Source organism: Diabrotica undecimpunctata, chromosome 1, assembly GCF_040954645.1.
Source record: "Diabrotica undecimpunctata isolate CICGRU chromosome 1, icDiaUnde3, whole genome shotgun sequence".
Lineage (NCBI taxonomy): Eukaryota > Metazoa > Arthropoda > Insecta > Coleoptera > Chrysomelidae > Diabrotica > Diabrotica undecimpunctata.
The window spans coordinates 155,597,605-155,616,405 of NC_092803.1; the positions used below are offsets into that span (position 1 = coordinate 155,597,605).

The 18,801-nt window shown below is 30.6% G+C and overlaps 2 protein-coding genes across 3 annotated transcripts in view; one reads left to right on the forward strand and one right to left on the reverse strand.

Annotated features, from left to right (window-relative positions):
* Positions 1-231: 231 nt before the first annotated feature.
* Positions 232-5,694, reverse strand: LOC140432412 (uncharacterized). Its single transcript, XM_072520294.1, has 3 exons — positions 5,534-5,694; positions 4,965-5,284; positions 232-586 (listed from the first exon to the last, which is right to left on the reverse strand). Exons 1-3 carry the CDS (start codon positions 5,534-5,536, stop codon positions 400-402), a joined length of 510 nt encoding a protein of 169 aa, XP_072376395.1. The 5' UTR covers positions 5,537-5,694; the 3' UTR covers positions 232-399.
* A 118-nt stretch (positions 5,695-5,812) lies between these two features.
* Positions 5,813-18,801, forward strand: part of LOC140432410 (uncharacterized) — a 186,861-nt gene continuing 173,872 nt past the window's right edge. Inside the window, exons 1-6 of one of the 2 annotated variants that reach the window (XR_011949800.1) lie at positions 5,813-6,031; positions 6,136-6,178; positions 6,233-6,397; positions 10,607-10,724; positions 15,568-15,767; positions 18,188-18,639. Coding sequence is in view for 1 of the 2 variants with exons in the window: in XM_072520288.1 (XP_072376389.1) it covers positions 5,993-6,031; positions 6,136-6,178; positions 6,233-6,397; positions 10,607-10,724; positions 15,568-15,767; positions 18,188-18,639 (1,017 nt within the window). In the remaining variant the exon portion in view is untranslated. The remainder of the gene's footprint in view (positions 6,032-6,135; positions 6,179-6,232; positions 6,398-10,606; positions 10,725-15,567; positions 15,768-18,187; positions 18,640-18,801) is intronic. The other variant, XM_072520288.1, reaches the window with a different exon arrangement.

Below are 18,801 nucleotides of genomic sequence, written 5' to 3' on the forward strand. Positions count from 1 at the left end.
TTATAAATACCAAAAATGAGAACAGAAATCCGGAATTTTAAAGTTTAAAAATGTGCCAAAAACTCTATTTTAAATCTTTTATCATGACAATATATAATTACTTACTAGCCAAAAATGCATTCGATTACATATTTACAATCATAATAATTTGGATATGCATGGAAGTAAGAATACTATCATGAATAATCTAACCTAAGAAATCAACGGGCAATTTTAGTGCATTTGGAATTAATAAAAAAAAATACTAAATCATCAAGTGATAAAGGTGACAATTATTTACTTTTTCCATGTGGTGGATATAAAAAAATCAAAAACAAAACATAAAATTTCTAATATACCTACATTATACTAAAAACAAAAACATAAACTATTGAGATTAACATTATTAAGTACACCCTTTCAATATAAACTAGTTTTTTTCATTATTCTGAGAAATTCCTCCTGATTTATTTCACCATCTCCATCTCTATCTGCTTCATCTATCATTTCTTGCAGTTCCTCGTCTGTTAAATTTTCGCCAAGTTCCTTTGCTACACGTTTTAGATTTTTAAAACTTATTTTTCCTGTTTCATCATCATCAAATAACCTTTAAAAAAATGTTTTATTAATTTTTTTGAATATTTTTTTTAGAACCATCCACAAAATAGGTTTCATATAACAAAAAAAATGGTAACAGTGTATACCAGAGTGTAGGACCAGGGGCGATCCTAGCAGATGTGCAGCGCGTGCCAAAGCAAAAGGATTGCCAAGCAAAATTTTTCAGGTATACCGCAACATAAAACTCCTTATCATAAGTCGAATAAATATTCTGAATTTTAAATAGTTATTGAATAAAAAGAAAAAGACAGTTAAGATTTTGATTTCACGTACAGGGCACTTGCGCATCCGCTTATACGTATTTCGGCCTAATAGGCCTCATCAGAACGGCTTTCGCAATCGCTCTGAACGTGAAATAAATATTTTCTGTCTTAGGAAGCAACTCTAACATGGCTTCGTATAGACGCAATGTAGCGACATCTGATAATAAAATCGTAGCTTAATTTTCGAAACGAAATTCAGAATTTCGGTTTAATCTGTGTCTTCTAAGAATTGCAAGGCAAAACAGACGTTGATAAAGATGTTATGAGAGACATGGGGAATCTAAAAATTGCATTCCACAACATATCTCGTCGACTAAGCAAAATTGAATAATTGAATAAGTTATTGAATAATCAAAATACTCAATTCCCATTTTTATAAAATACCACTGGAGAAGGCCTGTGTAATTTTCTATTAGAAAAGCTGTTACCTAGTCCGTAGCTCGAAGTTAAACATATTATGGGGTCAGTGTTACAGCAATGGATCGAACATGAAAGAGAAAAATATAGGGCTTCAGAAACATATTCTTGATATCAATACTAGAGCATTATATGTGCCATGTGCGGCTCATACATTAAATCTCGTCGTAACGACTAAGTCATATCATTGCTTTTAGACCTCGAAAACAAGACCTAAGAACATTATTACTGCATTAAATGCTTTAATTGAAGATTCCGCTAGAGACACAAAAACAAAACTAGGTGCTAAATCAAAAATTAAAATTCTAGAAATATGTATTTAAATTTTTGAGTTCAGTTGTAATTTTGGATTATTATCAAGAATTAATGTCTTTAGTAAAATGCTTCAAAATTCAAAATTAATATCACGGAATGCATTCAAAGCTTAGATTCTTAGATAATGTTAAAAAATATTTGGAATTATAAAGATCTGATCATAATTTTAAAATATTTACTGAATCAGCAACATTTGCTAGAGATTTAAGTTTTGATCTTGAATTTCTCATCTCAAAGCTTAGGAAAAAATTCCGTTTATTTGATTACAAGCACAGTGATGAACTAATTTCATCAGAATTTCATTAGAAATTATATTAAAAATGATAGCCTGTTTTCCAAATTTTGCTCTGGCATTAAGATTTTTTTTTAATCTTACCTCTTTCTGTAGCTTCAGACAAAAGAGGTTTCAGTAAATTAACAATTACTTAAGAAATAATATGACCCAAGAAAGGCTTATAGAATTGGCCATCAGATTGAATCAGAATTCTCTGTAAAAATTTATATCACCAAAATTATTAACACATTTGAAAGCCAGAAAAGTTAATTTATAAATAATTATTAGGACTATTACTTATTTTTAGAAGGACTATCTGTAGAAGGACTGATTTATATAATTTTTGTTTCATGAGATTTATGTTTAAATACTTTTTGTCATTAGATTGTATTTTCTGAGTTAATACTCGTGTTTTGTATTTCTAATTATAAAATGCTATTTTTATTTAAAAGGTTTAATTTTTCTTTTTTTAGTGTCTTTGTAAAGTATTTTTTCAGTATAACTTGGCTGGTCAAAATATAAACTTTTGTTTCAACTTTTTTTTATATTTTTAATAAGTAGTGTTTTACTTTTTATTCTCACAAGAGTAGATGAGTTTATGCCATCATTAAGTATTAATAGGCTTACCATAATTATAAAACTCTTAACCCAGACAGTGAATGGTATTCAGGTTAAAGTAGAAAAAAACAATTAAGCTGTTGCCAAACCTTTTTATTAATTAAATACCTATTTTTTATACCATTCATACTTCTCACGTGTATGTACTTTTTTTAATAAAATATATTTTTTTTTTATTTTTTCATAAAAATTGTTGCATGTCACATTAAAGTTTAATATACAATACAATAATACTAGTACAGTATTATTCAAGTACAGACCAAATATGTTTCATAATCGAGAAGACACTAGGCACAAAATATATTGCAACATTTTTACCAGATTGGGTGCATCAATGTGTTGTTCGTGAAAATGTCTAAATAGTTGAACTGATTTGTCAAAATACTAAATTTGCATCGTTGTCGGATTCCATTCTTCATTCTTTGATGCTATAAAAGTTTTAGCAAGTGACAACTTGTCAAAAAGGTTATTAGTATTAATCTTTTGTCAATCGTCCAAACCGTGTATGTGTTTATAGTTTGAGCAGATCATTTGATCTCGAATACATGATTCAGTCCAATCCTTTCAAAAATCTCTGCTCCTCTGAAACTGTCTTGCCTCAATTTAATGTACAAAATGCATCATTGGTATATCTGTTTTAAATATACCAATATTAGTTATTAAATATTATTACCAAGTTTCCTAAATAATAACTGTTTCGTCCCGGTGGTACAAAATGGCTATCCATAAGTTCTTGAAGATTGGATTTCAATCATCTAATTCCAAAACAATATCAGTTCTGCTTGCTTCACTTTTTTCTATGAGTAGCACAGTCATATAATTCAACCATCTAAGTTTCAAATAAAGCTCGCATTGCATGTGGATAGTTTTCTTGAGAAAGGAAGTATGATTTTAGTTCTTTAAATATATTTAGATTTTTTTTTTAATTGCCAGTAACAGAGAAAGAAATTTGTTACTTCCATGTTGAACTAGGATTTTTATTACGCATCTACAAATTCACAGAATTAATTCTACAAATGAGTTACTTGAACTGTGTAGGTATGAAAATGTTTTTTTAAACACTTTCATACTAGTTCCTCAGAGAAATTAGTTCTTCAATTTTGATTCACAAACCATCCACAACATTTTAAAATGTATTGTGTACAATATGTGCGCTGCATTCAATTCCTACAATATCTACACCTAGTACTTTTTTGAGCCTACTGTAAACATTGGTTTGTCCTCATCTGTTACAGCTACTTTTTTACAATCTACTTCTTCCAATGGCAAAAAGTATCCTGGCATTTCACTCTGCTATCGTTACTATAAAGCTTTTTCATAAAAGGATAATCTGTTGATAGTTCAATTGTTAATTTACAATTTCTTTTCAACATTTTAAATCAAAAACAGAAATAAAATAAAAAAACAGTATTAGGTGGTAGTCATATTCACAGTTCACCAAAGAACGAAATGTAATTGCACCCTAGGTGAGTAGAGTAAACTGAGCTATGTACTAGGATGAGAGAGAGCAAAGTGAAAGAAATATAGAAAAAAAAGTGCAGGTGGTGTTCCGACAGGGTGAGCAACCAGTGATCACTACTGAATTTATAGTTATAGGTTTGTACAACTTGGACAAAATACCACACCGGCCGGGATGCCAGAACCGATGTCTAAAACTGGGACAATCCTGGTTAAACCGGGATGTATGGTAAGCATAAGTATTAATATATGAAACATTCTCTAGAACGGAGTGGAACTTAGGTCTTTGTACCCGGGAAGCTTATTCCCTAGGATAGGCTCTGGCCATCAAACAAAAAATGGCAGTGATGGCAATTGTTTTATTTCCCAATAGAAATAATTCTCGCCAGTGCTACTATAGTTATACACTAGTTTTTTCATTGTTGCCTACTTTTAACAGAAAATTACTACTGTGTTACTATTTTCCTCTATTTGAGCTTGGGTTAGGTTACATTAGGTCTTTTTTCCCAAAAAACTATTAAAAAACATGATTTAAATGTTTATTAACCTGTTTATTAATGTAACTGATTTTCATGTTTTTCATTCCTCTATGTGACTGTGGCAAGAATATGGCGTGTACATAAAATGTGCACTTTGCAACTTTGTGCTGCTTATTTTGGAAAATGTAAAAATTTTGGCTATTTTTAAACAATGTTATGTATTTTTACACAATTTAATGGTAAAAATCATTGATATTTTTTTTTTTTTTGCTTGAGTTTGTTATGATTAAGACAAATACATTTTTTATTATTACATTTGATTAGCTTTTTGTTTTGAAAATTTTGAATATTTTATTACTTTTTTTTTAGTTTATTATACTTACTATTTTTTAATGATACTTTTGTAGGGAAGAAACATTTAAATTTGAGAATTTTCTACTTTTCGGGATAAATAAATTGAAAATTGAGCATTTTAATAAATAATTATCAAGAAAAGAATTCATGTAAAAATTAATATAACTATATATTAAAAGAGATACATACCTAAATGCTTTCATAATTTCCTCTTTTGAATCCTTTTCTGCCATTTTGACAGACATTAACTGCAAGAAATCATCAAAAGATATTTCCCCTGTACCATCTTTATCTATATCAGCAATCATTTTCTTGATTTCTTCTTTCTTTGGTTCAAATCCTAATGCCCTTATAGCTACTTTTAGATCTTTGGCATCTATTTTACCAGTAGATTCATTGTCAAATAGATCAAAAGCTTCTTTGATATCATTTTTTTGTTCATCACTTACTTCAAACTTGGGACCAGACTTCTTTCTGACTGTTGTCGCTGGTTTCTTATAGGAGGCAGACTAAAAAATTACTGTTGAAATATCTCTTGGTTTAAATTATTTTTAAACATGCATAAAATTTACAACACACTAGGGCTCCTATGTTTACATTAAAGAATAGTACAATAGTGCACTTTTATACATTCATCAATTCAATGAAGCATTTTATTAATATCAAAGAATATAGACGCTTATTAATATATAATACATTAAATTAAAAAACTAAGAAATTAAAATTCTGATCGGAAAATAGAATTATATTTTACTCACCATATCTATTTGGAGAATATACTGTTATTAAAGATTTAACAGAATGTTGTGTTGCTATGTAGATAAAAACAAAACAAATAAGTGTGAATATTTTTTTAAATACCACAAAATGTAATGAAAATGAAATAGGTTAGAGAACCACCTTATAACTGATGAACATTATACTTGATTATGCGACAGAACTTGTTATAGCTTTCTTTTGCATTTTGATAAGATAAAAAGAGACATCCCAGTAACTTTAACAGAGATAATTTTTTATTCCTGTTCTGTGGTGCAGTTATAATGTCAAACTTCAAACACTCAAACTTCAAGATAATGTGTCAACAAAATTGTTATAAAAAATGGTTAATATTTAAATATTAATATAATTGAGTATTTAAGAGAACTGATAAATTATTAATACCGGTGATTTGCGGAGATATTAAATTAATATATGTGTTACAAATATCAAATTTAAAAATGAATAGCGTGGGTGCAGAAGTTGGACAAAAAATGCGAGTAAGTATAACATGGCATGATTCTTTTAAATCAAACTTTCTCCAAAACTAATTTTTTTTATGTATTTTTTAACGTATGAGATCTAATAAGACTTACATTTTTAGTCGGCTATTAAAGCCAAGCTACTAGAATTACACTGTTATGTTGGTAAGTTATTTAATAATACTGGAAGCAATGTTATAGATAGAGCAAATGTTTTAGATGATGAGTTACCAGATTACATAATGGTAATGGTAGCAAATAGAAGAACCAAAGCCCAAATGAATGAAGATCTGTATTTATTTTTAAATGAAAAAACATCCCCCTTTGTCGAATGGCTTCATATTGTCCTGAAGAAGCTGAAAGAAGTAACTGTAACAAATCCAGGTAAGTACAATATAATTTGTAGCAATATTATAGATAACATTATTTTGTAGTTCATTATCACCTTTTGATGAAACACTTGTTTTAAATCAGTAATTAACAGTAACATAAATAAATGGAATATTGGACAAAAGGAGCATTGGGTATTTGGTACCTTATATGAGTACCTTGATTAACACTTTCAGTGCTGGGTATCCTAGGCCTGCAAAAATAGCATAAGTGCCCTTCATTTATTCTAAATTTAATTGTATTTGTATATAAGATTATTAATTACTAATGTATTAGGTACATTTTTATGTATAACCTTTATTGAATTACAAATCATTCATTCATGCTCATAACTGCTGACACAAAATCTATAAACAACTTCAAAGAAATTTGGAGCATTTGGAATAAGTGAAAAGTTGTTTGTTTATTGAAACATAATCTACTTATTTACCAATAAATTTTATTACTACAGTAAAATACCACAATTGTAATGACTCATGTTTTAATGGTTTTTTATAGGCCATTAAAATAGGCTTTAGAAAAAAATATTTTTGTTGGGACAAAAGGAGAAAACGAATTATTAACTCAACTGGTATGATGGATCAATATTGACCCTACCTATATATAATACAAAAGGAACATTTTTATTCTCGAGAGAGAAAGAGAAAATATATCTTCTGTCTCTCTCTCTTACTCATATCTTACATATTTAATGATTTCACTGATTCACTCCTGTGCAAATTTCCAACGTCAAGCACGCGTATAGAAGTATAACTTCAATAACATAACTTGCATATCTAAAATCGTGTAGATTTTTTATTCGTGGGTCACCATTGACCCAGCATACCTTAAAAAAATAATTAAATCGCCATACCAGTTGAGGGTAAATAAACAAATTAGTGAATTATTGCAGAATCTGTTTAATCCCTTAAAAATTGACATAAACCTTCTTCTCCTGACCTTTCAAAGAATATGCATTCAGATAGAATAGATCTCATTTTATATGAAATATATTTTAATAATTTGACTGTTCTATTTTTAAACTGTTCAAATGTTTTGGCAAAAATTTGGGTTCTAGGAAAATGTTCAATTTGAAGTTATAGTTCCATTGTTCTTGGGTACTTCTTTTATTGTATACTATCTGTAAGTCAGTTTCATAAGCGCACTGACAGGGGTTTTAATAAAGCAGAAATACTTTTTACTTTAAGACAAATAATAAATATGACTGACAGTAGTAATAATGAACTGTGTATCAAAAAGAAATGTCACAATTTAACATGTGAAGAAAAAACTATGATCGGAAATGTGTTTGAAGGACTTTGAGCCAGAGAACAAAATATGAATGTAAGCTATGTAGTTACATTATATAGTATTTTTACAAAACTTTCAGAAGCTAGTTTGTACAGAGTAATTAAAATAGACGATGAAATAAATGATAATAATACTTTGAAGGTTGAGACAAGAGGAATAAATAAAATTGGATGATACAACCAAACAGGGCATTTGTCATGCAGTACATAAATTTTATTTTAAACAGGAATTACCAACTTAAAAAATTACTCCTTTTCTTCAATGTAATGAAAATGTTCAATCTTCATTATATCTGAACAAATATCATTTAGGATACCTTATCAAGCTATGAAACGCTTCAAGCAAGATAGGAAACAGTCATTTGAGAGATTTGATATGAGCTCAAGATAAACAACTTTGGTACAAAAACACAAGTGTAACCTTTTATTTGTTTTGCTGCCCTACCTAATTTATTGTTTAGTAGAAATGGTCCTGCAAAATTTATGACAGAGTGAAACTTGCCATTGTATATTTGGCAAATAAAGGTTTAGATTTAAAACAAGTAATACAATTTCTTACAGATTTTCTTGCAAGGTCTCTTTCTCGAATTGGCCAATAAGATTGTTGAACTGTTAAAAGAAAGAAATTACTATTTAAATGGGAATAAGCCACAAATAAAGGTTAAAGTATGTTTATTGACGTTTCAATTTCTACTTCGGAAATCGTTCTCAAAATACAAACATTAGTGAAAAAAGTGATCAAAGAAAGAGTTGAGAAACTGCATGTAATAGTAAGAGAAAGTTTATGTTTATATTCAAATAGCAACTTAGCAAAAGGATGGTTAGATGAAATCAACTTAGGGTGTTTAAAATTAAAGTCTAATACAGATAATCTAAGTCACCCACCATCTCATAATACATGGTGTTCATCTAAAAATGAAGTGAGATTTCAAAATTTATTGGGTGGAAATGGTTTATTGGAATTTAAAATAGACATTTCCTCCGCAAATGAATCCAATTGTGCAAGTTTAATTAGTGGCAATGATGCTTGCTTTACTTCTGAAAGAATTAAAGGACCTATTGTTCTTTCTGAACTTTTTTTACAAGCATTATTGTGAAATCGAAGACAATATATAACTAATGTCATGTTTTAAAGTTGAAATATTATAAAATCGAGAGAACCAAAAGAGTGGTGCAGAATGGGTAGTCAATAACATCAAACTTTCAACTTTTTGTTCAGGAAGTTATATTTCAGAGATGGCAGGAGGTGCGTTACATTTGACTTGATATCTTTATTATTGTTTGTTAGTTTCTCAAGAGCAAAATTTTTCGTAATTATTAGATAGTCTTTGAACAACTTCAAATCAGTTACAAAAGGTAATAATGTAACTGTATTTCACTTATTTACTTGTAAGTCACTAGCAGCCTTCCTAGATATTTCATAGCTCCAGTTGCTTTGTATTAGGTATGTCATAGTTTTCAAAGTTACTTCTGCCTCAGCAGCAAGTATTGTAGGATATAATTATTTTTTTCTTTAAAGCAAGAAATATTATAATGTTACATTGTTTCAGGCTAGTACCCATATGGAGTGCTAAAGTAAGTGATTCAAAATGGTCTTTCACTGTTGTGGCACTCACAATTATGTCGAAATATTTCACTTTAAGAGCTTCAAACAAATTATGAATTGAGGGCCAATATTTCTTATTTCAATTAACAATTTAACAAGATCCCTCATTTTCTGTGATGCAACAGTTGCTAAATGTTTCTCCCCATGAGATTTATAATATATCATGCAACATATGCGCTATGATCTTTTTTCACTTCCAAAAATTATTATGGGGAAAATTAAATTATTATTATCATTATGGGGAATACTTCTTTTCTCAGTTTTGGGGTTTATCTTCAAATTTTCCAATAACAAGTTTTGGGCAACAGAGCGGTAATTTTTAGTAGCATTGGCACTGCAATTTTTGCTGCCTCAATTATTGTAGACAACAATACATGCCTGCCCAGATAATCAGAACAAGGTAAAAACTCTGTATCACTTACTGTTGTTCTTATAGGTTTTTTTAAAATGATTACTACTTAAAAATTTTCTCTTTTTTTTTTTCTAAATACATCTAATAACTGTCTCCCTTCGCTAGAACCTGATGGCTTTGAAAAAATGTGTTGTACCTCGATTTCATGAGAGTGGTTTCTTCGGAGGTGTCTAGAAAAATTTAGAACAGTGTCGTTACTAAAGAAAGAATATTTTCCTTATTTCCTTTGCGTTTCTGACCATTGAGTATCAAGTGCTTGATGAATTATATTTTTTGAGCCAGATTTTAAATTATCCAATGTTTGGTAATTATTTTAAGGATCCACAGGCTGTATTATTTTTGTTCGAGTTCAGTATTTCCACTGAGGTGGGTCTAACATCTTCATTTTCGTTTGAGCTCCGAGGTTCATTTATACTGTAAAATAAAAGCAGTATGAACAAAATTTGTGTGACATGAAAATTAATAACTTAAATGTTTAGGTGGGAAGAGCCTATCGTTAGGAAAAATGATCTTTCTTTTGTGCTGAGAATACAACAAAATATTAAAACCTAACTTATTGGGTACAGATTATCTATATCGAATCCACTGTTGCCAACACTTGCCCTAACGTTATAAAACTATAATATACATTATCCTATATGTTTTTGCAAAATTAACATCATAAGGCGTGCCTTTAAAAATTTGTAGAGAGGGTATAGATGACATTTTAGGCACTTTTAGCCTAATGTATCTGGAAGCTCTTATGATAGTAGGAAAACAATGTATGGACGCTTTATTAATTTATTGATCGCAAGTTGTATATATATATATATATATATATATATATATATATATATATATACATATTTCTATTTTTGCATTTTAAATAAAATTGTAATTATAATTATTTTTTATAGAGGTGTATAAGAAAGTGGCTAAAAGGAAATCAAGTGAAGAGCCAGACATTAAAATAAAAAAAGAGAAATTTAAAAAATCCTCTGATAATGTTAAAAGCGAATCTAATAGTCCCAAAAGGTAAGTACAGTTATGTACAGGGTGAAAGAGATAATACAAACATATCACATGTCAACAAAAGTTTTACACATTTTCAGAAATATATTAATATAGACTGTCTCAAATAGTTTTATACACATGAAGGAAAAACTTGTCGACATATATGTTACATCCCTTCGCACATATTTCGATTTTTGTATCCATTTATTATTTTTATTTTATATTTTAATTCTAACTTTAAAACACATGGGACATAGCTTGAAGTACAGATATATGACGTAGATTCAAGGTGGAGAACATCAAGAACTGGGTAAGAAATAGAAGAGTAGGATGGAACGATCATATAAGCCAAATGACAACAAATAGAGTAGTAAAGACAGCAAGAGACGGTTCCCCAATAAGTAGACTGATCAGTAGGAAGACCATGTAAATATTTAAAGACAGTCATGTCTACACAAAAAGAAGGAGACGATAATTTTATATTAGAAGAAGAACAATAGAGATTAATTTTTTAATTAATGCATGTTTATGTTTTATGTACGTAAACTAATACAGTCCTGTAGACATCTCCCCTCATTAAGGGAAGCTAAGCTTATTCAGTGCGCGCACACATAGTTCAGTCTTTGTATATCCAACGCGAGATAAACACTTAAGTTTTGTGTAAAATTTACCTCCCATTGTAAACAGACGCTGCCCAACCAACCTAGAAGATTTGTTCATCATCACAGGTACCGTAATTTGATTTGCATACACACACACAATATTGAAATTAATTGATAAATTTGCATATAACTTATTACAACTGTATATTCACAATATTACAACTGTATATTCCAACAGACTGGAACAACGCTACTATGATTCTATTTCATAAAGCAGGAGACAAAGCAAATTTAAAGAATTACAGACCGATTAGCCTCCTCATCCATAGTTGTTTACATGAATAATAGTTAAAAGAATGGAAAGAAAATTATAGACTTAATAACCAAGAAAACAGGCAGGATTCCGAAAAAGTTACGGAACTAATGACCATACAAAGCATAAAAACCCTAATAGAGAAAGTAGTGGACTACAATAAACCTCTAGTGCTAATATTTGTCGATTTTCACAAAGCCTTTGACACAGTTGGCTAGACTATAGGTATACAAAATTATTGTACAATATATACCTACAGACAACAACCATTGTCAAATTACATATTAAGTAATCGCATAAAAATAGAGCGGGGGGTTAGGCAAAGAGACCCAATGTCACCTTAACTTTTTAATACTGTGCTGGAACATGCTTTTAAGAGTTTGGATTGGCAAAGGAGACAAAGGGAATAAAGATAGATGGAGAATATCTAAACAACTTACATTTCGCCGATGAGATAGTCATAAAAGCTGAGGACTTAAGAATGGCAAGTGAGATGGTACAGGAAATCATTGTGGGTACAGAAAATGTAGGTTTAAATATAAACATCTCGAAAACAAAAATAATGACAAATTTGGTACCCAACCAGAACATCAATATTGATGAAACGAAATTATGATCGGCAGTGATAATCAGACCCATGAACTGAAGAGAAAAATCAGTCTTGGGTGGGCAGCATATCGAAAACTGAGAGAAACTTTTAAAGTGAACTGCCCACATACCTGAAGAAAAAAGTATTTAATCAGTGCGTCCTCCCAGTGTTGACATACGGAGCAGAAACACTTAGTTTAACAAAAGCATCGGATACCAAACTTAAGAGTTACACAGAGAAGAATGAAGCGATCCATGTTAGGCGAGACAAAATAAAAAACGAGGAGGTCAGGAGAAGAACCAAGGTGACTGACGTCATCGAAAGGATAGTCAGACTAAAATGGAGATGGGCAGGACACATAGCTAGAATGAGGATGGACGATGGACAAAGAGATAATTGGAATGGAGACCAAGGGAAGACAAGAGAAGCGTCGGTCGACTACCTACACGATGGGCTGACGAATTAAGAAGAAAAAATAAAAACTGAATGAGAGTGGCGCAATATAGACGGAGTTGGAAACACGAGGACGAGTCCTATGTTCAGCAGTGAACATTTGAGGCTAGATGATGATATATTTTCTGATGGGTGTCCTGGTCAGAACCGCAACAATACAATGGTAAGATTTTTTTATGATACTGGCAAGTACCAAAGGCTTTAAAAAATATATCATTATTTCCCTATCCGAGGACACTCGTTTTTACCCCGTGATCGTGCTTTAGGTACAGTTAAGCGACTAATAAGGCGATCTGATCATGTTCTGATCTGATTTTAAGTTGCAGAAAAGCAAATCCGTTCACTATAACCTCTATTAAACACAAAGATATTCCTGACTTTAATAACTGGTGGCCCAATTTTTATAAAAAAGACGTGCAAGTCTCTTAAACAAAAAGTTAATTTCACCAAGTCCCAATTTAGACAATTCACATATTGCAGCAAAGCATCAGGCTATATTACCACAGCCGAGTATAGAGAAGGCCTTATTTCCCATACATTTAAGTTGGTAAAGCCAAATGTTAATCCTCAATTTCCTACCGAAAAAGCATGTACATAACCTGTCCCAATAAATGAAGCAAAGATAGCAGACATTAAGAAAATTCTCCAATTTATGTTGAGAGGATTTAGTTATTAGCATATTACCTCTTGGAAAGTCGTTAAGAAAAATGAGGATAACTTTATTTAACGCTCAGTCTTATTGCTCATCTCTAATAAAAATTTCTAAACAAAACCAATGTACATATAAATAAATTATAGTTTCAGAATTGTATTTTTTTATAATTGAAAAACTGTACATGTACACGTTACATGTTTGCTAATGTCTTTTTTCTGGACTTTGTTTTAATCAATTTTATTTGGCTATTTAATAAAGAAGCACAAAGCTACAACTTACAATGTATGAAAATATAAAACCACTAGTTTGTTGTAAATATGCTGTTATAGTTCTCTTAAAATAACAGTTTTGGCGATGTACTCTTTCACTCACCGATTCAATTTCAGTTTGGGATTTATACACCCAGTATGTTAAGGTCTTAAAAACGCGTTCAATGTATTGAGTCAAGCGAGTGTTATCGGTTTGTTACTATAAACAAAATTCTTCCCCGTAAAGCGATTCAGCACTATTTGTTTAGATTATGCGTGGATTATGCAGTGTTTATTTGTAAGGCAGTGTGAAAAGAGTATTGAGAGAGTAAATTACCTTTTATATTTTATATTTGTTGAAACTGTTTGTGCTAACATTATACTGTAAGTGTTGGATTTTCTTTTTATTTATTAGTTTTGTTAATATTTTGCTCGGATTAAATTATCAATTTTTATTTACTTCAAACTTTATTAAAATGACTTCTATAATTATAATTACTAATATTATAATATCTAGTGCACTAATTAATATTAGTAAACTAGGTATAGGATTACCATTATCTTCTAACTTTATAATATAATATACAATATTGTATAGTAAGTATCTAGTTATAGTATTTAACTATGTAGCTTTTTCTTAAAAATACGCCAGAAGCGAAATTCTCGAAAGGAATCCCGTTCCAGATAGCGCATGGTCCGCATGGAAAACTCATCGCTCGTAGAACGGCGTCACTCCCAGCCAGGCATGTCTTCCTTCCCCACAGTCTTAATCACTTATACGTTTCTCATTTGTTCGCCTCTTATCAACATGAATTCCCTATACCTTCAACTCACAAGATCTTTTTCCCTTACCTTTGCCGTTGGTTTGGCTGTCTTTTTTTTCTCTGCTTTCTTATTGATTACTGTACGGATGTAATTATGTACACTAGTTCAACCTACTTTTCTTTCAATCATTTCTCTCACTGTCACAAAATTCATACCTCTGTCTCTTCCTCCATTCTGCTTCTTTCTACTATCCATCTGTTACACTCCAACATCGTATGTGTCCACAGGCATAGGCATTCACCCATGTCCTGTGAGCACCTGCGTTAGGAAATAATCCAGTCACCTGTCTGACCTATAAATCACCATAACCTGGTGTATACAAGAGACCTCTTGTATATACAAGAGATCAGAAATAATAACACCGATGAATGAACTACAAACCGTTCTCAAAGACATGAAAAATAGAAAGTGTGCAGGAATAGATTGGATAAACATCATTATCTGGCTTTACAATTCTGTGTGGTTCCTAGCCTCCTCAATAATGTCTCTTCAGTGGTCCCTATCCATCGCCTTCCTCCGCCAAGCACATATTCCTATATTTCTCATGTCTTCATCGATGTTGTCAAGGAACCTTGTTCTGGGTTTTGCGATGGGATAAACATAGTTTTGATTAAATTTGCAGGCACTTTCTATCACTTAAGACTCCTAAATCTTTAATGGGATCAAAAAGTGTTTAGTGCGTTTGAAAGATGAGCGCATATATATATATATATATATATATATATATATATATATATATATATATATATATATATATATATATATATATATATATATATATATATGCTATAGTATAGACGACAAGATAGCTGCAAACATGAATTGAATTGACATAATACACGATCCAAGACAAAAGACCACCAAAAAATATAATTACAATCCAAGAGGCAAAACAGATACAGGCAGGCCCCTAAAAAGATAGATATAATACATTAGACTTTTATTTTCAATCGAATCATGTACTGGTGTATAAGGGGTATTTTCACATCAATGAACCTGTAACAAGTATATTTTGTTATGCATTTTTTTCTATTTGTTTAAAACTGTTTGGAGCACACTATATGTTTTTTTTATTATATGTATCTATATAGGTGTGAGTGAACATTGCATGAAATTGTTTTTGTTCGAAAATTGTGTAACTGTACAATTCTATATTTACAATTATTTAATGGTTTTTAGAGGTTCAACACAAAATAATACAGATGAAGAAACAAGCAACACTGAGTTTAACACTTCAATTTTCTCTGAAATGAATTCTACCGCGGCTAGAGATCTTGAAGAAATTGAAAGAAAAATCAGAAATGTAAAGAGTAGGTTAGGAATCACAGTCGATAGTGATGTAGATGAAGAAATGCTCATTAAATTAAAAACAGAAAAAGGTAAAGAAATAAATTTTTTATCCCAAAATCTTAGATAAGCTTTATTTGATCACAGATTTATTGATATTTTTTAAATATTGATATATTAATGGTTATCTATAGGTACAGCTAAAGGTATATGTGTTTTATTTGATGAAAAGCCATTTTGTTAGATGATATTGTAGTATACTTATAGCAAATAAGGATGCTTGGGATTGTTAGAAGAAACTGTTAATTTCTCAAAAAAATACATCGAAAACTGTTTTGTCTTGTTGGGTCGCTTCTTGAATATACAGTAGATATTTTGTTTCCCTTTTGTTAGATTCACAAGGACCAGCTAAAAAAGAGTTGAACAAAGTTATATATTTGTTGAATTGTAAATCAACACTTACGTGGAGAAGTACCATATGATTGAAGTTAAAAAGATACTAAACCTTACTACCTTAAAACAAAGAAAGGTAATGGCTAATGTTTCTATTATACCTAAACTAATTAATTAAATCTCACACCTTGTCAAGGCTCATTCCCTTTCACTCAAAACATTATGGCTTGTACTGTCTAGTTCACTGAACATTAAAGTTTATTAACATCAATTTGAACTTACCTGGCATTTCTGGACCCAGAAACTTAACTTAACTGTCCTTTACTTGACACAACTGTATAGGCGGGTTTGACAGTTAAAAAGTGTAGTATGAGATATTACAAAAATACTTTCATCTAGGGATTCATCAATTTTTTAGTGGAACTACTTTTAAATAAACAATCAAAACTTCAAACTCATTATTTTGCTCATAACTTCTTTGTTCATTCGGTTAATAAACAAAAAAGTTATTGCAAAATGAACAACCAAATTGCTGTTTTTGAATTTGTTAATAACTTTTTTATTGTTTATTAAAATTTGTTTAAATGTACCTGAACTTAAAAACAAATTTAATTTGTTTATAAGATTTTTGAAAAATGAGCTAAATTCTAAGGCTTTTCCAGATAATTTGGCTAAATGGATCTCGATGATCCGGGGCTGATTTTGTTTGTTAAGACGTGTACTATAGTTGGGCCGCCGAACAGATAGAATCCCAAGGTCGCGTGATCACCGAGTGTCGGAGAGTTGCAGAGTTGTGATTGGTTGTCTGCAAACTTGCGTATGAAACCGAACGGGAGAATCCGTGTACACAACGCACCATATTAAATAAAATCAGTTTTTGTTAGATTATCGTTTATTTTAAATATGGATGGAAATACTCTTTCGCCTCTAAGAAAAAGGGCAAAAAAACAAAATTTACTGTTGAAGAAAAATGTGTACTTTTAAATACATATAAAAAAGCATCTGAGGAGTTTTCAATGAAAATTGGGCCATTTTTTTTAAATATACAACTTTAATATCATCATTTTATTGAATATTTAACTTGCATTATTTGCGGCTTCAAACTGATTACTGACATAAAATATAAAATAAATTTTTACATAAAATCATATTGCAACGCAGCAAATTTGATTTTGGTTCAAAGCACATAATGGTTTGGAAATGAATCATGCAATGGGATTGATTTTAAATAGCATAAAAGAAATTATGAAGTTTGTTTACTTAAAATGGTTGACAAAACCGAAAAAAAAAACATTGATCAGCAATCATTACATCGTTGTATGCAGCATGCCTCGTAATACAGATGATTCATGTCTATACACGAATTGTTTTTAAATCGTATTAGAAGACGATAATTAAAATACAGAAATTTTAATTTGATATGATTTTTCGGACTATTTGGTCACACTATTCATACTACATAATCAATAATAAATTGTAAATATCATAACTCCATTATAACAGTGACAAATAGAATTAAGTTTTCAATATGTATATTATGTATGGGTTATGGATTTCACCACATTCACTGCGATAATAATTGTAAAATCTCTCTCTTCTTGATCTAGTGTAAATCGAACTTGTGACGTTGGGAACTGAAACTCGTAACCAGCGCATGGCGATCACGTAATAATTCTATCTGTTCGGCGGCCCAACTATAGTAACCTATGAAAAAAAAAGTTTAAAAAAATTACATTTATGTACATAAAATGATTTAATAATAGATAAGTACCACTTTTTAAGCTTATAAACATTTACTCTTTCTCTTTTTTTCTCTATTTCAGTATCACATAAAGTCAAATAAATTGTTGACATAACATATTATTGTTAGTAGCTGGTAGCATTGACTATCGTGGTATCTTTCACAGGTTATCAAATGTTTCAGAGCTTGAATTATCGTTGTTTGTGTTTTTTTATTTGTCTAGACCACGCAACATTTGCCATTGATATAACAATTGACAGATCTAAACCTAAGTGATGTATTCATCTTGTTTTCAATAATGATGATGATGATAATTGTGCAAATGCTGCCCTCTGATTCAAGATAATTTTTTATTTGAAATCATGTTTTTCTTTCTAGTCAAGACTGAAACACCTGTTCATAAAGAAAATTCAGTAGAAAGAGAAGTGGAATTACAGATAGAAGATCAAGGTACTGATCCCATGGATGATTCTGACCATCAAACCAGCTACACACCCGAAAAACCCAAAAGACCATCTCCAATCACATTTGAAAAAGAAGACTTTTCTACAACACCGCCTAGAAAGAGTTCAGTGCTATCGAGGTTAGGAAAAAGGGTTTCTTCTACAAGTGACACGGATTCAAAGAAAAAGAGATTAAGTTTATCTGATTTAGAGTTTAAAAGTCGGAAGCGAGGATCGGATAGACATAGTTCTAAGGATGAAAAGAAACACAAGAGGTCTAGAAATGACAGAGATAGGAGTGATGGAAGGAGATCCGATGACAAGAGAGTGTCAAGGAGTAAAAGGGACTCATCTGGATCTGAAGAAACTCGCAAACGATCAGATAAGGTTTGTTTAAATTCAGTCAATATTTTATAATATAAATTGTCGTAGTAGCTGTAGTTTTTAGGTACTTATTGATGTAGCTGAAGTTGTAGCAATACCTGTTGTTAGGTATTTTTTGTCTTCTTCATGGTACTTTAGCCTGCTATATGTTGTGGACTACATGAA

Coding starts and splice junctions, on each gene's coding strand:
- LOC140432412 (XM_072520294.1), bottom strand. Junction 587..4,964: donor GAAATTATGAAAGCATTTAG/GTATGTATCTCT, acceptor ATTTTTTTAAAG/GTTATTTGATGATGATGAAA.